At 38.4% G+C, this 25531-nt stretch overlaps 1 protein-coding gene across 5 annotated transcripts in view; it reads left to right on the forward strand.

The window, feature by feature from the left end:
* The first annotated feature begins 901 nt into the window (after positions 1 to 901).
* Positions 902 to 25531, forward strand: part of CEP135 (centrosomal protein 135) — a 79321-nt gene continuing 54691 nt past the window's right edge. For 2 of the 5 annotated variants that reach the window (XM_058547119.1, XM_058547121.1), the window contains exons 1-8: positions 903 to 1090; positions 4160 to 4317; positions 5995 to 6185; positions 6948 to 7115; positions 9320 to 9461; positions 11384 to 11468; positions 15667 to 15795; positions 17284 to 17499. In XM_058547119.1, coding sequence (XP_058403102.1) covers positions 4205 to 4317; positions 5995 to 6185; positions 6948 to 7115; positions 9320 to 9461; positions 11384 to 11468; positions 15667 to 15795; positions 17284 to 17499 — 1044 coding nt within the window. In that variant the 5' untranslated portion in view covers positions 903 to 1090; positions 4160 to 4204. Of the gene's footprint in view, positions 1091 to 4159; positions 4318 to 5994; positions 6186 to 6947; positions 7116 to 9319; positions 9462 to 11383; positions 11469 to 15666; positions 15796 to 17283; positions 17500 to 25531 lie in introns of all 5 variants that reach the window. The other 3 variants (XR_009220969.1, XM_058547122.1, XM_058547120.1) reach the window with 3 other exon arrangements.

Genomic DNA, 25531 nt, shown 5'->3' on the forward strand with positions numbered 1-25531 from the left:
AGCATCTACAGAGCCTAACTGATCGCATCCTAGAAGTTCCATAAAATAACTCATCAAGATGTGGAAAAACAGATAAGAATGGAACAACAATGGAAACGTTAAAGCAATACACCAACAGGTACAAAGTTATTCACAACCCACAGAGCAGTTACATGATATGCAAATAGTAAGTACATCTTCAGTGTGGAAGGCCTACTTGGGGGAGTTGTAAACAGAAAGAAATTGAGCTCCTCTCCCATCATCTACAAGTTTTCAGGGGAGAAATGGAATTCTAGGATTTGACCATGTGTTTTCCGTATGTGAGCAGGCTATCTACAGTTTATTTAAATTTAATTCCATTCACAAATATTTATTGTGGTAGGGCGCTAGAGAAACATAGCTGAGTAAAACAGTCTCTGACAAGGAATTCACAGCTGGGGACTGCAGGGAGAGACATACAAACAAATAATGACGTTTCGATGGGATGAGTTATAACTCATGGGATCAAAACATAATGATGTTATACTCATCATGATGGGATGAGTATGATATAAGGGTCTACATAGAGCTTTACAAAGACACTGGTGTGGGAGCAACAGTTAATTGTATTGGTTGCTTGTCAGCGAAAGTAGCAAAGACAAAGTGATATTTAAGCTGGAGTTTACGTGGTGAGTAGGCGGTCGCCTTGTAGGTAAAGGCTGATTGGCTGCAGAGACCAGGGCTGGGGCTGCGTTCTAACGGCGCGCCCAGTAGATGGTCAACGCACCCGGCCGATAGGAGGCCCCATCTCTGACCCCGCAGAGGTTGGGGGTTTGCGGCCGCCAGGGGGCGCCGTGGCATCGCGTCGTCCCGTCCGTTGCGTTTCCGGGCACCGGGGCCCAGCGCCGCCATCGCCGCCGGGTGCGCGCGCGCCGCGCGCCGCGAATCGCCTGCCGCCCCCGTTACCGGGGCAACTGCGGCGCCTCCTCCCCGCCGGCCCCGATCGTCTCTCCGCGCCATTTTCAAACTGCCCTAGCGCCGGAGCCGGTGTCCGGAGCGGAAGGAGCAGCGAGAGGCGAGGTCCGGGGGGCGATGCGGCCGCAGGCGGAGCAAGCGGCGGCCGGAGCTGCGGGTGAGCGCGGCCGCGGGGCGGGAGGCCCGGGCGGGGCGGCGGCGCTTCCACCCCGGGCGGTCCCGCGGGCCGGGCCCGGGCGCTGCCGGCAGGGAGGCCGCGCGGCCGTGGGAGGAAGTGGGGCCTCGCGGGGCGGGGGCCGAGACTCCCGCCGCCCGCTGCCGACAGCCGCTTCCCTCGAGCAGCCGACCGTAGAGCTGCCGGCCGGGGGTCGGCCTGGGGCTGCTCGAGCCCCACGGGGCGGCTGTGCGGTCCGTGCCGAGCGGCCTGATCCAGTGAGGACTGATGGGCTGATTTAAAAGTTAAAATGCCCTCTTCCTGTAAGAATCATCCCTGCTCTTTGTAAACAAAAATGCCAAACGCGCAGGACGAGAGCCATCCATTAACCTTTGCCCGGCGCCTCTGAAAACATCCCCGCTACCTGCCAGTTTCGGGTGTTTTAAGTTCAGTGAGGAAGGACTCCGGGACCACCTTCAAGTTTTGTTTTGAAGCCGCTGTGTGTACATACACACAGGATATTTTTGTAAAAATAATGTGTAGGTTTTCGCGCGTCAACCCCCCGGTTAAGTAGGCGCATAGTTCTAGACATGCGTGGGGGGCCTCCAAACCTAACCTTTTATGTTGTTTTGCTAGAAATTTACGGTATAGCACAGTATTTGGTTGATGGAGGTGGGGCTAAGACAGCAGCTCATGGGTGGGGAAAGCCTAATACATGTTTTTTGTCCTTCCTGGGAGGATTTAATCTTTTTAATCTGTCGTGTGTGACAAGGCTGTGGTCATGATTTTTTGGTGTGTTGTCTCCCTCTCTCTCTCCCCCTCCCCCCCTTAGCAGGATGTGAGGACGTATTATTTCTGGGTAACCGCAGTTGGTACCAAAGAGGAGAAATGTCTGAGTGTGGCAGGCCCTGCTAGTTCTTGGTTTGGTGTATTTCTCATGTCTCTGGGAGTTTCTCTAAAACACCCTGCATCAGTCAGGTCCCTCTTGTGGAAGGAACCCAGAAAGTCCCTGGGGAAGCCACTCAAAGAAAAGGTTAGCAAGAATGTGTAGAAAGGAGTAACCAAGGAGAGGTACCAATTTAGAAGTGATTTGGTAAGTTGAGGCTGCGTGATACAGAAACCAGAGTGCTGGACCAGAACGCAGGAGGCCTGGCTCCCAGTGGCTGCCCACCAACTTTGTGGCCCTGTGGTTCGGGAAGAGTTGCTCTCTCTTGAGACAGCCTTTCTTCGTCTTTGGATAGGGAGGATAACCAAGGAGGGTATTGTTGGCCCCATCTCCCTCACAGGATAGTTGTGAGGATCAGGTTTTGCATGTAGTCACATGCATTCACATTGTATAAATTGTGAAGAACAATAGAGATGTAAAACAAAGTTTTTATTTGGTTTGGAACTATACGTACTGAAACTAGATTTACTTGGCAAAGATTAGAAAAGAGCCAAGTTACTAAAGAAGTCATCTTTGGATAACTCCATTTTAGGGCAGATTGATAGAGAATATATTCATAAATATTTAGAAAGACAAGAATTGATACATGCACAGAGATACTTATGTGTGTGTTTGTCTTTTTTTAATCGGAGTAAAATTTACATGATGAAATTCGCAGATCTTAAGTGTACTATTTGAAAAGCTTTGATAAATGTATACACTTGTATAACACTATCCCAATCAGCATATTTTCATCACTCCAGAAAGTTTCCTCTTAGCCCTTCCAGTCAATCTCCACCCACCCTCACCACCCCAGGTGACTGCTGTTCTAATTTCTGTCCACATAGTTTAATTATGCCTGTTCTTGAACTTTATGTAAATGGAGTCTACAGTATATGTCTGGCTTCTATTGCTCAAATAGTGTTTTTCAGATTCATCCATGTGGTTGACATGTATCAGTAGTTCCATCTCTTTTATTCCTGAGTAGTAGTACATTGTTTAAAAATATCATAGTTTATTTATCCTTCTGCTGTTGGTGGATATATTGGTTGTTGCTAGTTTGGGGCTATTATGAATAAAGCTGCTATGAATATTCTTGTAGAATCTCTTTGGATGTTCATTTTCATTTCCCTGAGTAAATACCTAGGAATAGAATTACAGAGTTATAGGGTAGAAGGGTGTTTAACTTCATAAGAAAGTGTTGAACTTTTTCCACAGTGATTTTACTCTTCTGTCAGCAATGTGAAAATTCCAGCTGCTCCAAATCCTTGACAACATTTGGTATCATATTTTTAATTTTATCTATTCTAGTATGGGTTAATTTGCACCTCATTGTGGTTTGAATTTGTAGTTCCCTGATGACGAATGCTGTAAAGCGCCTTTTCATACGATTATTCCCATTCAGATATCTTTTGCAACATGCCTGCTCAAGTCTTTAGCCCATTTTCTTATTGGAGTGTTTGTCTTTACTATTAATGAATTGTAAGAGTTCTTTATATTATTCCAAATCCTTTGTCAGATATTATTCTCCCACTCTTTTGTTTGCCGTTTTGTTTTCTTAATGGAATAGTTTGATTAGAAGACATTTTTAATTTGATGAAGTCCAGTTTATCAAGTTTTTCTTTTGCATTTAGTGGTTTTAAAAGAGACGTCTCTAAGAATTCTATGCCTATCTCAGGCTCGGGAAAGTATGCTTCATTGTTTTCTTCTAGAAAGTTTACTGATGGGCCGGCCCCGGTTGAGTGCGCACGCTCTGCTGCTGGCGGCCCAGGTTCGGATCCCGGGCGCGCACCGACGCACCGCTTGTCCAGCCATGCTGAGGCCGCATCCCACATACAGCAACTAGAAGGATGTGCAGCTATGACATACAACTATCTACTGGGGCTTTGGGGGAATAAAATAAATAAGTAAATAAAATTGTAGAAGGTTTACTGTTTACACACAGGTTTATGAAGAGATACTTATTTTAATGAAGCAGCATGAATATTATAAGCAGTGGATTTAAATCTGTCTAAATATTCCAGAAAGCTGCCTGCCTAAAAAGAAACAAAAGATATTTGCTTCATATTAAAAGAATCTTTTCTTCTTGTCATGAAACGATAATAATAGCTACAATAATAGAATGACGTTTCTCTCTTTTCTTTTAGGACTTTAAGTTTTGGAAGTGAATAAAACTAGTTTTGGGAGACAAGATGGCCACAGCTGCAGAAAGAAAGTATATTAATATTAGGAAAAGGTTGGATCAGTTGGGATACCGCCAGACTCTGACAGTGGAGTGTTTACCTTTGGTAGAAAAACTTTTCAGGTAAAAATGAAAATACAGTTCGAAACCTGTATGATCCTTAATTCCGTTTATCTAGTTTCTGGTGAACTTCATGCTTCAGTAAAGAAATGGGTAGATTTTTGAAAAGTCCTAAAATCCTCCAAAGCTCCTCTATTCTTTTCAGATCCTGCTTCCCTGTCATCAGTTCAGGGCCTCCACATTGCAAAACTCCGGGGGTCACCATTCACACTGTACTGTTCAGAGTAAACATTCCTGAGGGTTTTCCCTGTGAATAGAATTACAGCTTTTTTGTGGTTTTCTGATATAGTTGAGAGTTCTATGTCTGCCTCACTCACTGGTCTTTAAAAATAATTACTCTTGGGGGCCGGCCCAGTGGCGCAAGCGGTTAAGTGTGTGCGCTCTGCTGCGGTGGCCCAGGGTTTGCCAGTTCGGATCCCGGGTGTGCACCGACACACTGCTTGGCAAGCCATGCTGTGGCAGCATCCCATATAAAATGGAGGAAGATGGGCATGGATGTTAGCCCAGGGCCAGTCTTCCTCAGCAAAAAGAGAGGAGGATTGGCGGATGTTAGCACAGGGCTGATCTCCTCACCAAAAAAAAAAAAAAAAAAAATTACTCTTGTATTAATAATGATTCTTTAATATGTGGTTGGTCATTTCTTTAGGTGTTACGTTACCTTAACTGAAAGATTCTTTGTAATTTTTGTTCTTTTCACATGAGCTCTATTCCTGTGGTTTGAGACGGCAGCAGGGAAATTGCTTAGGAAGCTTTTGCAGTAGGACTACAAGTGATGATGATGGAAAGGAGACAATAGATAAAAGATATTTTGTGGTCTTAACGTGGCCTCCAAAACCCTTCATAATCTCGTCCGTGCAGCTTCATCTCCCATGTATTGAACCACTTGAAGCTCCATAAACATGTACACTCTCACCCTTGGTCTCTCCGTAGGCTGTTCTATCTGCCTGTAAAGTCCCTCTCGCCTCTGTCTCCTCCCTTGCGCTTGTGTTTGGTTAGCTGTATGGCCTGCAGGACTCCGTCACATCTGTTACCTGCTTCCTTAACTACTTATCATTACTGGAAACTTGTTTTTGTCTTTCCTTTAGAATGCAAACTCCATGAGACTAGAGACTGACTTTATCACTGCTGTACCTGGGGCAGGCTGAACACATAGTTGGCACTGAAATATTTGTTGAGTTTATCAGATGGTCTTATAACATTTTGACAAACTGTCACTAGAATATAAGCTCCATGACGGTGGTTTCTTTACTGTCTTCCTTGCTCAGTAAATATTGATGGAGTAAATATTCTACTGGTGTATGTTCTTAGAGGTGAGGAATTGATTCTTCTTTATTGTGTCCCTGGCAGTTAGCATATAGCAAGCACTCAGTAAATATTTGCTGAATGAACAAATAAATTTCACAGATTCAACAGGATCAGGTAACTAATTGGACATGGGGAATGAGTGAGAGGGGAGATTCAAAGATGAATCTATGTGTATTTCATAATTTTTAATCTTGTTTTGAGAAATTTTTAAACATTTCCTAGTACCTTGAAAGATTCCTAGTGTTTTTGCTTGTTTTTAGATTTGAGTTCACTTAGCATTAACATATTTCAAGCCTTTTTAGAAATATATTTTTAGCTGTTAGAAAGTTAATGGAATATTTCCTTGAATTTACATTTTCTGTTCTTTAATTTTAGTGACCTAGTTCATACAACAGAAAGTCTTCGGAAATCAAAATTATCTGCTGTGAAAGCTGAAAAAGAAAGTGCCAATTTTGATTTTATTTTGGAACCTTATAAACTCGAAAATGCGAGGTTGATCAGGGAAAATAATGAATTGTACCTGGAATTAATGAAACTGAAAGAACAATCAGACCAACACATTAAAGGTAAAATTTTATGATTTTTAAAATGCAATATATTTGCCCTTTTTGTTTTATGTGTAGGAAAGGCTAGTCTAATTTTAAAACTATTGATTAGTAAATGTGATAGTCTTCCTGCTAACAGCTCTTGAAATACGGTAGAGTGTGTTGAAGAGTTCCCAAGAAGGAAAATAAATTTGCGTTCCATAGCTATATTTGTGTTCACTATATGTGGATTATATTTTTAGATTTACAATTGCTGTAGAAAAGATTAAATGCTGGAACTGAAGAAACGTTCTTGAAACAACTTTTGTTTTTCCCTTACTGAAAATAAGAGGAATAAAGCGAGGTGAAAACTATGTATCATTCTGATTCTTTAATACTATGTCTTTGAGCTGGAAGGTAGAATAGAATGATTTCAAAGGTACTGGGCAAAGGGTAATTTTATGGCTATCTTATTATAAATTCTTCTTATGTTCAGTAGAGAGCCCTGTCTAAAACCTGGCGTGAATTCATAGTTCCTTAGCTTCATACCCAGTTTACTGGATCAAAAGCCATGGTTATATTAGGCTCATACAGCAGAAGAAAAATACAATTCCCTTTTGTGCTTAATGACTTATTTGCAGTTTTGCTACTAGTGGTAGAAAAGTAATCGCCTTCTGAACAAAGCATGCATAAGAATCAAGTGAAACCTTTCAGATTGATGTGACTTTTTGTATTTTGTGAAATAGAAGAACTTCATAGATTTCTTGATCTGTAAAATAGTCTTTGAATCTTTTTCATTTTAAGAATTGAAAACTGCATTGAAGAAGTGTACACGTGAAACAGCTGATCTCAAATTTCTAAATAACCAATATGTTCATAAACTCAAACTTTTGGAGAAAGAGAGCAAAGCTAAGAATGAAAAAATTCAACAACTTCAAGAAAAGAATTTGCATGCTGTAGTACAAACTCCAGGTAAATCTATTCCTTCTCAAAACAAATTATACGCATCTAATCTTTTACAGATATTTAAACTGTTCACTGAAATAGGACTTTGGATTTTCATGCTTACATTTTAGTGCTTGAAAAGATATATTTGGATATTCACAAAAACTTTTGATTTATTTCTGAATATCCAGGTAGCGTTTTTTGACTTGTGCTTAGAAACTTATATAATAATAGCTTCTTAGATGCAAGTAGTCTAACTTCAGTGCCCTGAGTTTTATTTCCTTAATTGTTATTTTAAATTCTTTTTCCTATTATCATTATTATTATTACTTTAGTTATAAAAGTAATCCATACTCAAAGAATTTGGAAATGATATACTTTCTTAGTTTATTTTACTATTTCTAGCTTTATGCTCAGTAGTTCTCGAGCAAGAGAAAAGAAATGATGGGGCATATCCAGGGTTGATGGTTGTCCAGGTGTAAGGTTGGTAGAAGAATCTCCAGTACTAGTGATAAGATCATTGAGATGTCTGAACCGTGGGATCAAGGTTATAGAAGTAAGTGAGGTGTAGGAAAGTGCTGGATTATGAGCTTAGAGACTGAGGGAGGACCAATAGTAATTTGGTCGGAATGAAGATTATAATCAGAAGAGAGTTGAAGATCTAGAAGTTGGCACAGTTCTAAGTGGTGACCAAGTCCAAGCACAATCATGTTGTTGTGTGCTTGAAGCTGAGGGGAGAGGAGACTCAGGAGAGTTGTCAGTTTAGGAACTGAGAGGCCGGAGTGGGGGAAGAATCAGTGGCATTCAAGATGGCGGGAAATGAGATGGAGAGGGGGACTGTGAGCCAGAGGCAGAAAACATGGGGAAAAATGGGAGATCTTGGAAGTAACTGGAAGATTAAGGAAAAAAGAGGATAATCAAGTTTTCTGAGAAAAGAATGCGACAGATTCAAGAGAGATTCAGGAGGTACAATCTATAGAATTTAGTGACTGAATGTGGTAGAATTGGGAGGTAGAGGAATTCCCAGATTTCTGTTTCAAGTGAATGAGTGAGTCAGTGATGGTACTATTGTCTTAGGATAGAGAATGTGGGAAGTGGAGCAGGAGTGCTAAGTATGTTGTGCCTACAGGACATTCACATTGAGATTTCTGGGATGCAGTGGGATATGTAGATCTGTTCTCAGAAGTGTGGTCGAAGTTGGAGATTCAAATTTGGGAGTCGTTGGAGTATCATGGAAATTGAAGCTACAAGTGTCGTAGGAAATATCTAGTGAGATTATGTAGACTGAGAACAGAGAACCAAAGACAGGCTCTAGAGAAGTTGGCATTTAAGGGACTGGTGGAAAAAGAGAAGAGGGTCTTTGAAAGAAGCTGAGGAGCAATCAGGGAAGAAAACCAGGAAATAAGGGAAGAAGAAAATGGTTTGCCTTGTTTAGATGTATAACTACAAGCAGGTCATTTAAATACTTTTAGCTCAGTTGCTTCATCCTCAGAACGAGAGATAGGCGTATACAAAATTTGTTAGGATTCTAATGAAGACAAAGTTGTGGGTTATGTTTGTTCTTTGTGAGGATCAGTGAGTTTTTCAAGTACATGTCTAATCTTGGGCAGGTGCTGGAAAAGGTAAATTATCCATGTTTGGACCAAGACAGGATATATCTAGTCATAAAAAGAAATTACTCCTGCCAGTTTTAAGGATAATTAAGAAAACATTCCCCACTAGTTCAGGTTATAGCATGATTTTATATAACAGATGGCTTTCCATCATATACTAGTTTTGCTACTTTAAATTTCAGTTATCTGCTCTTTTGGCATTGCTTAATAGGCATGTGTATTTTAGTTCTCACTGCCTTAAGCTCCTCTTTTGACAGTTTTCTGCTGGTGACAATTTCTTGAGCTCATAATAGTGGACGCCACAAGGCACACTCAACTTTTACCTTGCCAATGTCTGGTCCCCATCTAGTGGAGGAACAGATTAAATCTGGGCATACGTGCCAAGGATGCAGAAAGTAAAACTTGTTGTATAACCAAGTCTTGTTGAGGTTTTCAGAAATGTGTTATTAGTTAAAGGTCAGAGTATGTATTTATATATGAGGGAGCAAATATTTTATCGATATGTAATATGAGCTAGAGACACTTTACAACAAAAAGGCTAACCTTCTGGAATATTTAATTCTAAGACAATGGTTTGTTTCTTTTTAATTTTTTGAAATACACATTTGTTTTTTTTAGGTGGCAAGAAAAGAAGTATTGCTTTCAGGCGCCAGCGTATGCAGATTGACGAACCAGTCCCTCCCTCTGAAGTCAGTTCATATCCAGTTCCTCAGCCAGATGACCCTTACATTGCAGACCTCCTGCAAGTGGCTGATAATAGGTGCATTAAGTAATTTTTTGTTGGCTTTAGTTAATTGGTCACTTGATTAACTGTAAGCTTCTTGATAGTGGGGCTTTTGTCTTCTTAACTATTGTATCTCCAGTGCCTAGAACTTTGCACAAGCACTCAGTAAATACTTTCTGAGTGTATTCTGAATATAGAATGTTTTTACTTGTTTTGAAACTTTGATTTCAAACAGATCTTTGATGTTTGAAACATCTATGTTTGATGTTTCTGTCTGTATTCATCAACAATTTACTGCCATCTAGAACCTATTTCAGTAGAATTGCTCTGACATTTAGTTTCATCACCCAAGTAAAGTTATTTTTTATGGGACTCTCTATTACTTCAGATTTATGTCAATGCTAATGGACAAGAATAGATTTGTAACTGGCTTTGAAATTCTTGTTTCATGATTCTCTAGCTCTATTATTTGTATTTCCTTAAATTGGAATCAGCCATAAATTCTGTTTTAATTAAAACTTCATTAAGCTCTCTGGGAAAGGCACTATGCAAGTGTTCTGAGGATGTAAAGGTGAATAAGATGGTATTGCTGCTTTTGAGAAGCTTAAAATCCAGTAGGGAAGATGAGACAAGAGGAATACACAAAATGGCATTAAGAAAATTATAAGGGTTTCAAAGGAGCAAGAGAGCCACTAATGACAGCCTCTATGGTCATAGCTGGAGAAACACTTTAAAATATGGAATATGCTAGTGGAAATGGTTAGTACAGATCACTTTTTATTTTGTAGATTATGCGGAGAATATGGGAGAGTGTTCCACTTTATTAATCTCAGTGTTACAATCTAAAAATAAATTTGGTTGAGGTACTGATTAGGATGTCTTAGCTCAGTTATTCTAACACAGTATTACGTACCTGTATTTATACAGCTATCTGACCTTAACCATAACGTATTTTGTATTTTGTTCTTCTCTTACAGTTATAATCTAGGATTTCTCAGACAATGTGTTAGTATTATTTGAGTTTTTTGGGCTGTATATATATCATTTTCTGTCTTTATCTTTATTTCTTCTTAACATTTTTCTTTTCTATCACTCCATCATAGTCTCTTGATTATCTTGTTTTGATTTGCACACGCACCTTTTGTTTGTATTCAGAGTGATTCATGCATATATGTGAGTGCAGCTGCGTACATGCTCTTCTCCTAAACCTAGATTAGTGGAAAATGTTGGTTTCAGTAATGGCAGGGACGAGCTGTGTCCATCTTCACTTACTCTACCCCATGGAAAATCTCTCTTAAAAGCAGACCTGGCTTCAGGCTTATCTTTCCAGTATGAAAGTGGTTGTGTTGTATTTATGTTAATGCTTGGCAAGGTTAGATGTAGTACAGATACATTTGGGCAATTGTAGAATTCAGGTAATTTGGACGAATCTTGATTCTGTTAGAATTAACAAGTTCCAGAAAGGAGTGGAGTTTTTGCTGTAGTTATTTGGGAAATTGTAGTGTTTCTCAATATTTTTCTTTTCTCCAAGATTTCAGGGTAGTTGAGTAGAAAATAAGTGGTCATTTAGGGTCAGAAAACATTTTAGTCCCTTATTTTACTTGATAATGTTGTGAATTTTGGACTAGACTTTCAGTTTCTTGAACCTAGGAATTGGCAGCAATACCTAGAAGAGTGGTCCTAAGGATCCAAATGCAATAGTAGGTGTTTTATTGTATAATGTGTCTAAGTTTCAAATTATTTACCACTCTTTTTTTTGTCTGTTCTTACAAAATTAACTCTACAAGGTAATGTACTCTATTTATGCTGGTGGCTTTGGAACCCTTTAGCATAGCACCTCATATCTCATTGAGAAACAGAAAGTAGAGAATTTACAAAAGAATATATCTAGTTTTATTTCTTGCTATTTTGTATTTCTGAACAAAAGTATATTGGTATTAGTTATGAATGTGTTTCAGAATTCAAGAACTTCAACAGGAAGTCCACCAGTTACAAGAAAAATTAGCGATGATGGAAAGTGGACTGAGAGATTATAACAAGCAGGTAGGATATTTATTTACTTGCATAGTAAGGATAGAGATGAGTATACTGTGGTTGTGAATAGAACTGGGTTATATTTGGTATTACTGATACTGAGTTTTTATGCAGCTTTTACCTTTTTCATCAATTTGTTATTAGAGTTAATAGCTGGAATCGCTTTGATGGCTTTAGAGCACTCTAGTCCATTCCCTTCATTATGGATTGAACTGAATAGTAGTTTTTCGTTTTGTTTTGTTTTTATTTTAGATTAATCTACTTCCCCAAATAGAATTTTATAACCCTATTACTGTTTCCATCTCAGGAGGTGTTTTATTGAAGTGTGCTATGCTTTATAATGGTCTTTTTAATAATTTTTTTACTCTTAAGGATTTTGTCATTTTGAACATAAGTCTCTTTGAAAGTTACTCTTCTGTGTTACCATATTTTTTGTGTTTTTTCTGCAAGCACTAATATTTCATAAAACAGTTTTCTGAAGAAGCAGGAGAATTAATAGATACAGAGTTAGAAGATAACCATACAAGCTTTGTTGTTTCATACTTTCTGTTGGTGTCTTGGCTAAATTCTGATTTGCTTAATTACAAGCTTTCTTTCTCAATTTGCTTACTGAAGTTTAAATTGGGTAACACGTTTTTCATTTTCTGCACGACTGCATTTTTTTGAAGTGACGTGATCTGCACATACAAATGTAGATATGACTTACATGTTTGCATAACTCTTAAGTTTGTAAAGTACTTTGAAGAGTATTTGGATAAAAATGGAGTTAAAAGAAAAGGAATCATCGAGGCCGGCCCGGTGGCGCAAGCGGTTAAGTGTGCACGCTCTGCTTCGGCGGCCTGGGGTTCACAGGTTCGGATCCCGGGCACGCACCGACGCACTGCTTGTCAAGCCATGCTGTGGCGGCGTCCCATATAAAGTAGAGGAAGATGGGCATGGATGTTAGCTCAGGGCCAGTCTTCCTCAAGAAAAAAGGGGAGGATTGGCATCGGATCTTAGCTCAGGGCTAGTCCTCCTCACCAAAAAAAAAAAAAAAAGAAAGAAAAGGAATCATCATAATGTCAACCAAAAAACTTACGTTATGGAAAGATGTAGAAAATATCAAATATGCACAAGTTGAATGTTATTGGTATTTGTCACCTTTTAATCACACTTTCATCACATTTTTTCCAAGTACTTTATGAACATAAACTGACCAGTCTTTACCATCTTTGAGCAGTGGCTGAGCTATTTGGAGAAAAGAGCTTGACCATTCTGATTGAAGCCGCAGATTTGTTGTGGTTATCAATCTTAGCTGAGTCCACTCTGCTGCCTATCATTTTTTTTTTTTTTTTTTTGCTTGAGTTTTGTTTTTCTCAGCATATGTTCCAAATTTTACTGTTCTCTTCAAGCTCTTTCCCCAACTTGTAATATCCTCCTTCTCAGGATATCACCTTGTCTCAACTTCCTATCTCTACCTTTAAAATTAGCAATAGTCACACTCAGGCTCGCAAGACTTAATGGGTAGGATGTTTGTTCTCCCTGTTTAGGACTTAGTTTTTCTGCCTGTGTTCTTGGCCCCATTTCCTCTCTTCTCCTTAGGACCTTGCTTTAATCAATGATTCTTTCTTTAACACTTATATGGCTAGTTTATAATTATTAATTCTTTTAATCTTCATAACAGTCCTATGAGAGGTGCTATTATCATCATCACTAACATCCCTTTAAAAAATCTCTGTTAACTACCTCTCCCTCTTGCTAATGGCTTCTCCTTCTCCCTCGTGCAAGCTTCTCTAAAGAGTATCTCACTCTCCTGTCTACACTGCTTTACCTCCTGCCTACTCCTTAACCTATGGCAGTCTGGCTTCTGCCCCCACTACATAAATTGGTCTAGTTAATGACACCAGTGACATTAATTGCTAGGTCCAAAAGGATACTTTGTCTTTCTTTTCTTGACCCACTCGGTAGCATTTGACATTATTGATAATTTCTCTTTGAAACTCTTCCTTGACTTCATTTTCTTTCTTTTTTTTAACCCCTTATAATTTGTTCTTTGCTTTTTTCCTCTGCCCGTTCCCGGAAATATTACTGTTTTCCAGGATTTTGTCTTAGACCTCTTCTCCTTTCCCTGTATGTTTTCTCAGGTGGTCTCATCCATTCTCTTGGTTTAACATATTGCCTGTATGTTAATGACTCCCCCACCTCTCTCAGGCTCAGACCTCTCTGTTGAGCTCTAGACTCATATACCCAGCTTAACACTGGGGATTTGCACTCTGATGAAGGCTTTTCAGACTCAGATGCCTAGGACTCAACTTATCTTCTGCCTCAAATCTGTTTTTCCTCCTATGTTCTCTACTTTGGTTGGTAGCACCACCATCTGCACAAGCTAACATTCTGTAGTTTATCTAGATCTGGTTGTCTTCCCTTCACACACCACTCACTGAGTTCTGTCAGCTCTCCTGTCTAAATACTTCTTAAACTTATTTCTTCTAATCTACCCTATCCCACTGTTTATTTTAGGCCTTAATCATCTCTCATATATTCCTACAATAGGTTTCCCTGCCTCTGGTTCTGTTCTTATCAAATTGATCCTTTAGTCCAGAGCAATCTTTCTCCTGAGCGAAGTATTCAATGCTTATCATAATTAGTTGTTGCCTGATTCTTCAGACTCATCTCCAGCCATTAGTTCCCTTGTACTTCACAATCCGGTCATACTGAGCCGTTTCTACTCCCTCAAACATACCATGTTGTTTTATGCTTCTGTCACTGCCTGGAACATCCCTCCTTTCTTTTCTTCATAGCATCCTTTATAACCTCTTTGGACGTATTTATTGATAAGACCTTCACTAATTTCCACAGGCATGAATATATCATGGGGAGTAAATCACTTTATTCCCTTAAATACTTTAGTGCCATATACCTATTTCCTTTATTCCACCATTGAACAACATATTATATAGCAATTATTGGTTTACTAGCTAATTTTCCCTGGAAAGCTGTCTTCCTGAAAGTCAAGGACCATGGTTTATTCATCTGTGTATACCTAGAACTGTGTTCAGTAATTGTTGAATTGAATACTTGGTTTTTGTTTTCAATTTTTTTTTGGAAAAAAACCAAAGCTTGGAAGTGTGTGAGTTTTTCCAAATTCTTGCATGTGAATAAGTGTAAATTCGTGGTGGATCATGATCTTTTTGATTATACATCTGTTGTTTTCTAAATAGTAGATAATTAATTGAATTTACTCTAGCTTTCTATCCTTTTTAATATTGAGTTTCAGTAGCAATTCATTTTTTTGTGTGTTTTACATTCATTCGTTTATTCTGCATTTGTTCCATCAAACACTGAAGCAGTTCAAACTCAGTTCCAGTACTCAATAGTTTCTTTTTATATAAACATTGCCTAATCTTAGAGAAGGGGGAAAAAATCCAAAAATTAAATTAGGAAGAATCTGTTCAATGGAAATACTTATGAAAGCTATGTTGACAATTCTTATGTTGACATTTTCTGTGTTTATTTTTGCTCTACATATATGTATTTCATAATCCCATATATGTGTGGGTGCATATATGAATGTTAATCTCTTATATACATTCTGCAACATAAGAAAAATAGAAGTAGGGCTGGCCTAGTGGTTAAGTTTGGCACACTCTGCTTCAGCAGCCCGGGTTCGGTTCCCGGGTGCGGACCTACACCACTTGTCTGTCAGTGGCCATGCTGTGGTGGGGGTTCACATACAAAAAGAGGATGATTGGCAGCAGAGGTTAGCTCAGGGCGAATCTTCCTCAGCAAAAAAGAAAGAAAGAAAGAAAAATAGAAGTATATCCAAATAAATGTTTGTCTAGTGTTAATCATTTTGGGTCAAAACCAGATTTTTTTGTTGTTGTTGTTGTTTTTAATTTTATAGTTACATTTTTTTTTATTGATGTTTTAATGGTTTTTAACATTGTGAAATTTTGGGTTGTGCATTTTTGTTTGTCCATCACCATATATATGACTCCCTTCACCCCTTGTGCCCACCCCCCACCCCCACTGCCCCTGGTAACCACAGTCCAGTTTTCTCTGTCCATGTGTTGGTTTATATCCCACATATGAATGAGATCATACAGTGTTTGTCTTTCTCTTTCTGGCTTATTTCACTTAACATAATACGCTCCAGGCCCATCCATGTTGTTGCAAATGGGACGAAAACCAGATTTTTTAAAATGATAGCATGACTTTGTGTCTTCAGATTGAGCTAAGAGAACGAGAGATAGAACGACTGTCGGTTGCATTGGATGGTGGTCGCTCCCCTGATGTCCTCTCTTTGGAGACTAGAAATAAAACCAATGAAAAGCTTATTGCGCATTTAAATATTCAGGTAATGAGTTTTATAATTATTTCACTGAGTATATAAAATTGAGTTAAAATGGTCCAAGGATTTGTAAAAGTGACAGGGTCGTTCACTGAGGTGTTGTTTACAGTGGGAAAAATTTGATAGAGCCAAAGTACCCAGAAATAGGGTGTAGCTATTGAAAAATCATGATTTTAAAGAATATTTAATCAGGAAGGAATATATACACCATAATGTTAAATATTTAAAAGAAGAGAATAAATTGTAGGCACAATGTGATTTTTTTTTTTTTTTTAAAGATTTTATTTATTTATTTTTTCCCCCAAAGCCTCAGTAGATAGTTGTATGTCATAGTTGCGCATCCTTCTAGTTGCTGTATGTGGGACGCGGCCTCAGCATGGCCGGAGAAGCGGCGCGTTGGTGCGCACCCGGGATCCGAACCCGGGCTGCCAGCAGCGGAGCGCGTGCACTTAACCGCCAAGCCACCGGGCCGGCCCCACAATGTGATTTTCAATTTGCTTTTAAAAAATGTATTTATGAACTCAGAGAGAGAAAACACTAGAAGAGAAGACACCAAAATATATTAACAAAGTTTATCTTTGTGTGATGGGACATTCTTCTTTATGATTTTCTTTATTTTGAAAAATTTTATGACTATATATTTATTTTATAATTTAAAAAAGAATTTTTAAAAGTAAACATGAAAATTAAACATGTAGTTTTAAACTACCTATGTAATGGATTCCTTTGCAATGCTTTTGACATAAGAGTGAAAGAACAGAAGAGTTCCATAAAGCGTGACACATGACCTTTAGAAATTTAGGCATGTCAGTGCTGCCTGGGCTGCGACCAGAATAGAGTAAGTCACAGATATCAGCAGCAGCTCCAGGGCAGTGCTGTCCAATGCAAATATGATATAAGCCACAGAGGTACTTAAAAATTCTACAGTAGCCAGATTAAAAAAGAAACAGGTGAAATTAATTTCAATAATGTATTTACCTCAATATATCCAAAATATTATCATTTTGATATGTAATTAACATTATAAAACATCCTTGAGATATTTTACTTTTTTTTTTCCTAAGTGTTTGAAGTCCTGTGTATATTTTATATTTATAGCGCATCTCAGTTTGGAATAGCCACTTTTCAAGTGCTCAGTAGCCACATGTGGATGTTAGTGGCTACATATTGGACAGCACAGTGTAGAGTAATATTATCATCATAGTTATAGTCTTGTCATATTTTTAGAATTCTGTGTTGGGAAAGAGTTCACGCAAATTTCTTACTTCTTCTTTCCTTCTATGCTTGAAAATTGAAAGCCAATGGCTATATATTTTTATTAAACCACACTCTCAGTTTTGCAAATTAAGCAATGTAAGTTTGCAAACATAACATAGCTGTGGTTTTTATTTTCGGTATTAAAAAAATATAGCATTATGAAATATTATGTTGAAAGTTCAGTATTCAGGGTAATTTTCCAATTCATATACCTTATGAACTACAAATTCAATTTAGGTTGACTTTCTTCAACAAGCTAATAAAGACCTGGAGAAGCAAATACAAGAGCTTATGGAAACCAAGGAAACAGTGACTACTGAAGTTGTTAATTTAAGTAACAAAAATGAAAAACTCTGCCAAGAATTAACTGAAATAGACCAGTTAGCACAGCAGTTGGAAAGACATAAAGAAGAAGTGCTTGAGACTGCTGATAAAGAACTTGAGGAAGCAAAGGTATGTCTAGGTTGTGGGCGGGATCATTAATGCTCCTAGATCGCAGTGAGCTTGAGCCCTTTTGATATCCAATTTGGGTCTTTTGGTTTGTTTTGTAATTCAAGGTTTTCTAAGTGTTCTCTACACCCTCTATATTCTTACACTTGTTCTAGTTGTTTGGATGTCTTGCTGAAACACACCTCTTCTTAGGATAGCTCTCCAGGCTCTGTGCTATTTTCTTTCAAGATTTTCGTCTCTGTCCTTTTATCTCTGCATTGTGAGCAATCTTCAGAAGTCTGTCCTCTATGTCATTTTATGCTCACAAACCCTTTAAAGGTATTTTTTGAAACTATGTATGTCCTTGCACATTTTTAAGTTGGTAGCTGAAATTTTTCATCTTTAAGCTTAAACAGATGCAAAGGATGTAATTTTTAGTCTATTGTAAATATTGATCTCTTAAAACTGTCACATCATTCTTTTAAATATAGCCAGTGGAATCCAAATGACCCTTTTTTCTTGAAATTCTCACAAAATTTTATCCTGTTTTAACATATTTTATGCTTGAATATCTTTTTATGATCACTCTATCAAACATCTCTGCAATAAAAAAATACATAAATTGGGGCCGGCCCTGTGGCTTAGCGGTTAAGTGCGTGTGCTCCACTGCTGGCGGCCCAGGTTCGGATCCCGGGCGTGCGCCGACGCACCGCTTCTCCGGCCATGCTGAAACCGCGTCCCACATACAGCAACTAGAGGGATGTGCAGCTATGACATACAACTATCTACTGGGGCTTTGGGGAAAAAAATAAATAAATTAAAAAATCTTCAAAAAAAAAAATACATAAATTGAAACTTTTTTTTATTGATGTTTTAATAGTTTTTAACATTGTGAAATTTTGGGTTGTACATTTTTGTTTGTCCATAACCATATATATGTCTCCCTTCACCCCCTGTGCCCACCCGCCACCCCCACCCCCACCGCCCCTGGTAACCACAATACAGTTTTCTCTGTCCATGTGTTGGTTTATATTCCACATATTAGTGAGATCATACAGTGTTTGTGTTTGTCTTTCTCCTTCTGGCTTACTTCACTTAACATAATACCCTCCAGGCCCATCCATGTTGTTGCAAATGGGACGATTTTGTCTTTTTTTATGGCTGAGTAGTATTCCATTGTATATATATACCACATCTTCTTGATCCAGTTGTCAGTCGAGGGACACTTAGGTTGCTTCCACTTCTTGGCTATGGTGAATAATGCTACAGTGAACATAGGGGTGCATAAGCCTCTTTGAATTGTTGATTTCAGGTTCGTTGGATAGATTCCCAGTAGTGAGATGGCTGGATCATAGGGCATCTCTATTTTTAATTCTTTGAGGAATCTCCATACTATTTTCCATAGAGGCTGTACCAGTTTGCATTCCCACCAGCTGTGTATGAGGGTTCCTGTTTCTCCACATCCTCTTCAACATTTGTTGTTTTTTTGTCTTGGTGATTATAGCCATTCTAATGGGTGTGAGGTGGTATCTTAGTGTTGTTTTGATTTGCATTTCCCTGATGATTAATGATGTTGAATATCTTTTGATGTGCCTATTGACCATCTGTCTCTCTTCTTTGGAGAAGTGAGACAGAACAGTGTCTGTTCATTTCCTCTGCCCATTTTTTGATCGGGTTGTTTGTTTTTTTCTTGTTCAGTTGTGTGAGTTCTTTATATACTATGGAGATCAACCCCTTGTCAGATGTATGTTTTGCAAATATTCTCTCCCAGCTGGTGGGTTGTCTGTTCATCTTGATTCTGGTTTCGTTTGTCTTGTAGAAGCTCTTTAATCTGCTAAAGTCCCACTTGTTTATTTTTTCTTTAGTTTCCCTAGTCTGGGTAGGCATGTCATCCGAAAAGATTCCTGTATGACAATCAAATATTGTGTTGCCTATATTTTCTTCTATGAGTTTTATAGTTTCAGGTCTCACCTGCAGGTCTTTGATCCATTTTGAGTTAATTTTTGTGAATGGCGATAGCAGATGGTCCACTTTCATTCTTTTGCATGTGGCTGTCCAGTTTTCCCAACACCATTTATTGAAGAGACTTTCCTTTCTCCATTGTATGTTCTTAGCTCCTTTGTCGAAAATTAGCTGTCCGTATATGTGTGGTTTTATTTCTTGGCTTTCAGTTCTGTTCCATTGATCTGTGTGTCTGTTTTTGTACCAGTACCATGCTGTTTTGATTATTATTGCTTTGTAGTATGTTTTGAAGTCGGGGATTGTGATGCCTCCTGCTTTTTTCTTAGGATTGCTTTAGCTATTCGGGGTCTTTTGTTGCCCCATATAAATTTTAGTATTCTTTTTTCTATTTCTGTGAAGAATGTCATTGGGATTCTGATTGGGATTGCATTGAATCTGTAGATTGCTTTAGGTAATATAGACATTTTAACTATGTTTATTCTTCCAATCCACGTGCATGGGATATCTTTCCATTTCTTTATGTCATCATCGATTTCTTTCAATAATGTCTTGTAGTTCTCATTGTATAGGTCATTCACCTACTTGGTAAGATTTATTCTTAGGTATTTTATTCTTTTTGATGCAGTTATAAATCGTATTATCTTTTTGAGCTCTCTTTCTGTTGGTTCATTCTTAGCATACAGAAATGCAACTGATTTTTGTAGATTGATTTTGTACCCTGCAACTTTGCTGTAGTTGTTGATTATTTCTAATAGTTTTCCAACGGATTCTTTAGGGTTTTCTATATATAAAATCATGTCATCAGCAAATAGTGAGAGTTTCACTTCTTTGTTACCTATTTGAATTCCTTTTATTCCTTTTTCTTGCCTAATTGCTGTGGCCAAAACCTCCAGTACTATATTGAACAGGAGTGGTGAGAGTGGGCAGCCCTGCCTCGTTCCTATTCTAAGAGGAATGGCTTTCAGTCTTTCCCCGTTGAGTATGATGTTGGCTGTGGGTTTGTCATAAATAGCCTTTACTATGTTGAGGTACTTTCCTTCTATTCATATTTTGTTGAGGGTTTTTATCATAAATGGATGTTGTATCTTGTCAAATGCCTTCTCTGCGTCTATTGAGATGACCGTGTGGTTTTTATTCTTTGTTTTGTTGATGTGATGTATCACATTGATTGATTTGCGGATGTTGAACCATCCCTGCATCCCTGGTATAAATCTCACTTGATCACGGTGTATGATCTTTTTAATGTATTGCTGTATTCGGTTTGCCAAAATGTTGTTGAGGATTTTTGCATCTATGTTGATCAGCGATATTGGCCTTTAATTTTCTTTCTTTGTATTGTCTTTGTCTGGCTTTGGTATCAGGGTGATGTTGGCCTCGTAGAATGATTTAGGAAGTATTCCATCTTCCTCTACTTTTTGGAATAGTTTGAGAAGGGTGGGTATTAAATCTTCCTTGAATGTTTGGTAAAATTCGCCGGAGAAGCCATCTGGTCCTGGACTTTTATTTTTTGGGAAGTTTTTGATTACTATTTCAATCTCTTTACTTGTGGTTGGTCTATTCAGATTCTCCATTTCTTCTTGGTTCAGTTTTGGGAGGTTGTATGAGTCTAAGAATTTATCCATTTCTTCTAGATTATCCAATTTGTTGGCATATAATTTCTCATAGTATTCTCTTATAATCCTCTATATTTCCATGGTATCCGTTGTAATTTGCCCTCTTTCATTTCTAATTTTATTTACTTGAGCCTTTTCTCTTTTTTTCTTAGTAATCCTGGCTAAGGGTTTGTCGATTTTGTTTATCTTCTCAAAGAACCAACTATTTGTTTCATTAATCCTTTCTACTGTTTTTTTGGTCTCAATTTCATTTATTTCTGCTCTGATTTTTATTATTTTTCTCCTTCTGCTGACTTTGGGCTTTGTTTGTTCTTCTTTTTCTAGTTCTGTTAGGTGTAATTTAAGGTTGCTTATATGGGCTTTTTCTTGTTTGTTAAGGTGGGCTTGTATCACTATGAGTTTCCCTCTCAGGACTGCTTTTGCTGCATCCCATATGGTTTGGTATGGCATATTTTCATTTTCGTTTGTTTCCAGATAGTTTTTGATCTCTCCTTTAATTTCATCAATGATCCTTTGGTTGTTCAGTAGCATGTTATTTAATCTCCACATTTTTGTCACTTTCCCAGTTTTTTTTTCATGGTTCATTTCCAGTTTCATAGCATTATGGTCTGAAAAGATGCTTGTTATGATTTCAATCTTCTTAAATTTATTGAGGCTTGCTTTCCCAACATATGGTCTATCCTTGAGAATGTTCCATGAGCGCTTGAGAAGAATGTGTAGTCAACTGTTTTTGGATGAAGTGCTCTGTATATGTCTACTAGGTCCATCTCGTCCAGTTTTTCATTTAAGTCTACTATTTCTTTATTGACTTTTTGTCTGGATGATCTATCTGTTGATGTAAGTGGAGTATTAAGATCCCCTACTATTATTGAGTTGTTATTAATGTCTCCTTTTAGGTTTGTTAATAGTTGCTTTATGTACATTGGTGCTCCTATGTTGGGTGCATGTATATTTAAAAGTGATATGTCTTCTTGGTGGAGTGTCTCTTTTATCATTATATATTTCCCTTCTTTGTCTTTCTTCACCTGTTTTATCTTGAAGTCTACTTTGTCTGATATGAGTATGGCAACACGTGCTTTCTTTTGTTTGCCATTAGCTTGGAGTATTGTCTTCCATCCTTTCACTCTGAGCCTGTGCTTGTCTTTAGAGCTGAGATGTGTTTCCTGGAGGCAGCATATTGTTGGGTCCTGCCTTTTAATCCATCCTGCCACTCTGTATCTTTTGATTGGAGAGTTCAATCCATTTACATTTAGGGTAATTATTGATATATGAGGGCTTAATGTTGCTGTTTTGTCACTTATTTTCTGGTTCTTTTGCGTTTCCTTTGTTTCTTGTCCCATTTGTTTTGGACTGCCAGTTCAGTTTGGTTGTTCTGTCTTATGACTCTTCTAGTTTTCTCTTTGTTTATCATATGTGATTTTGTTTTGATTATTTGTTTCTTGGTTACCTTGAGGTTTGTGTAAAACATCTTGTGTATGAGACAGTCCGTTATCTGATGGCCTCCTATTTCCTTATACTAAGTCAATTCAATCACTTTCCTCTTCCTCTTCTAAGTTGTTCTTGTTATACCTTATTCTATCTTGTGTTGTGGCTGTGTGTTTACAGTGATGAGGTTAAATTTATTTTTGGTGAATTCCTTCCTTTGATCTTTGATTTTGCTATTTTAAGTTGTTGCTAACCTATTCCGGTAAAGATCTACTATTTTTCTGAGTTTATCTACCTATTTTTCTCCTTGCTCCAAGCTTTGTGTTCCCTTTCTCTTCTTTTTTTCAGGCCTGAGGGCCTTCTTGAGTATTTCTTGTAGTGGGGGTCTCGTGGCCATGAACTCCCTTAGCTACTGTTTATCTGGGAGAGTTACTATTTCTCCATCATATTTGAAGGATATTTTTGCTGGATAGAGTATTCTTGGCTGAAAGTTTTTGTCTTTCAGTATTTTGAACATATCATGCAGTCTCTCCTAGCCTGTAAAGTTTCTGTTGAGAAGTCCGCTGAGAGCCTGGTGGGAGTTCCTTTGTACGTTATTTTTCATTTTTGTCTAGCTGCTCTTAATATTGTTTCTTTGTCATTAACTCTGGCTAGCCTTACCACTAGATGTCGTGGTGTGGGCCTTTGCCTGTTGACATGTTTAGGTGACCTGTTGGCTTCGCTTACTGGTATTTCCTGCTTCTTCCCCAGATTTGGGAAATTCTCAGCTATTATTTCCTTGAATAGGCTCTCTGTTCCTCTTTCCCTCTCTTTTCCCTCAGGAATACCTATAATTCTCATGTTACATTTCGTAATAGAGTCAGATATTTCTCAGAGACTTTCTTCATTTCTTTTTAGTCTTAGTTCTCTCTCCGCTTCTATCTGGAGCATATGTGTATTCCTATTCTCTAAAATGCTAATTCTTTCCTCCATATTGTCAGCTCTGTTCTTTAAAGATTCCAGATTCTCTTTTATCTCCTCCATTGTGTTCTTCATCTCCATCAGCACTGATTAGTTTTTCTTTATGATTTCAATCTCTTTTGTGAAGAAACTCCTAATCTCATTGAATTGTTTGTCTGTGTTGTCTCGTATTTCGTTGAGTGTTTTTATGATAGCTATTTTGAAATCTCTGTCGTTTAGGTTGTGGATTTCTGTGTCTTCAGGGTTGGTTTCTGGGTGCTTGTCATTTTCCTTCTGGTCTGGTGATTTCATGGATCTTTGCATTGTGGTTCCTGTGTTGGCTTTGTTTTTCCTCATCCTGGAAATCTCTGGTTGTAATTTCCACCTGCCACAACTCTGTGGGGGTAAAGGGCTGTGTAATCCGAGCCCCCTGCGCTCTGCCCCGGCTGTTCACTGTGATCCGCAATCCGAGGGTAGCTTGGTCTGGTCTGGTCGGCTGAGCTGCAGGGTCTGGTTTGGCGGGGGGGGGCTTTCTGTTTTCCCCGCTGGGTCCCTGGTGTGCGGAGCTTCTCGTTTGCCCCTTGTTATCCGCTCTCTGGGGTGCTCAGATGTTGATGGTACCCTGTAGCAATTCTGAGTCCTCTGTGTGGGAGTTTCCCACTGGCTGAGAGAGCCCGAAGAGCTACGGTTTCCCCACAGAGGGCCGCCCCTCCCCACTCTCTGGGAGCTGCGCGGACCGGGATCACTGATCTGATGGGGAGGGAGAGGAGTTCTCCCTGCCTCTCCCCACTTCCTCCGGGGGCCCAGCACGTTCCACTCTAAGATGTATGGCAGTGTGGATCTTTCCGATCCTGCTTTTCACTGTCTAGGATTCTGTTTTGGTCTGTGACTGTTCCTTTTGTTGTATCTTATCGGGGGAAGAGTTCACTGGAAAGCTCACTCTGCCATGACACTGACGTCACTCTGACTTAACATTTTATATACCTCCTGTGTTCTCCCTTGTGATGATACCTTGGGACGCCATGGCTGCGACTGCAAATCCCATAAATTGAAACTTCTTATTTTAAAAAATGTCCTGTGACAGTAAGATTCAAAGTGTTATTATCGTCCTCTGAATAGTGTTACTATTAAATAATTATTAGTAATCAGTGGATCAAAGTGATAAATATAGCACAAATGTTAAGTGCTTATTAAATAAAAAACTAAATTTTATTGGAAACACATCTCTTAAAGAGATATAATGGAGAAAATAGTGTCTTAATTAAAGGCTTCAGCCAGCCCCCACATCTCAGATTATCCTTTTGTCTGGTACTTCAAAAGTTTTTTATATCTCGAGACAATGTGCCATTAGATGCATGCTTTTCTTTTGAAAAGTGGAAGAAAGGCAGCTGTGAAAGGGAAGGTGGTGAAGGAGAACTCACATGATACCTGGACCACAAGCAGGTTCTCAGATAATTTTTAAGAAGGACTACATGTGCAAATTAAGAATCCAGATATTGATTCCTTAAAACTGTGTATACAGTAGTTTTACATAATACTTGGAAAGTCTTCATGTTATTCCAGGAATGGGTATAACCTCGTTTGAGGACCACTGCTCTATATCGTTGAATTAATTTTATGCAGTGTCATCTCTACTAATTAGTGGAATTGATGGAAACTACCTCAACGTAATAAAGGCCATATATGAAAAGCCCACAGCTAACATTATCCTCAGTGGTGAAAGACTGAAAGTTATACCTCTAGGATCAGGAACAAGGCAAGGATGCCCATTCTTACCACTTCTATTCAACATAGTACTGGAAGTCCTATCAAGAGCAATTAGGCAAGAAAAAGAAATAAAAGTCATATAAACAGGAAAGAAAGAAGTAAAATTATGTTTCCAGATGACATGATCTTATATGTAGAAAACCCTAAAGATTCCACAAAAGAACAGTTAGAACAAATAAACAAATTCAGCGAAGTTCCAAGATAGAAAATCAGTGCACAAAAATCAGGTTCGTTTCTATATGCTAATAATTAACAATCCAAAAAGGAAATTAAGAAAATAATCCCATTGACATAGCATGAAAAGAATAAAATATTTGGGAATAAACTTAAACAGGGAGGCAAAAGACTTG

Source organism: Diceros bicornis, chromosome 8 (assembly GCF_020826845.1).
Source record: "Diceros bicornis minor isolate mBicDic1 chromosome 8, mDicBic1.mat.cur, whole genome shotgun sequence".
Taxonomy (NCBI): domain Eukaryota; kingdom Metazoa; phylum Chordata; class Mammalia; order Perissodactyla; family Rhinocerotidae; genus Diceros; species Diceros bicornis.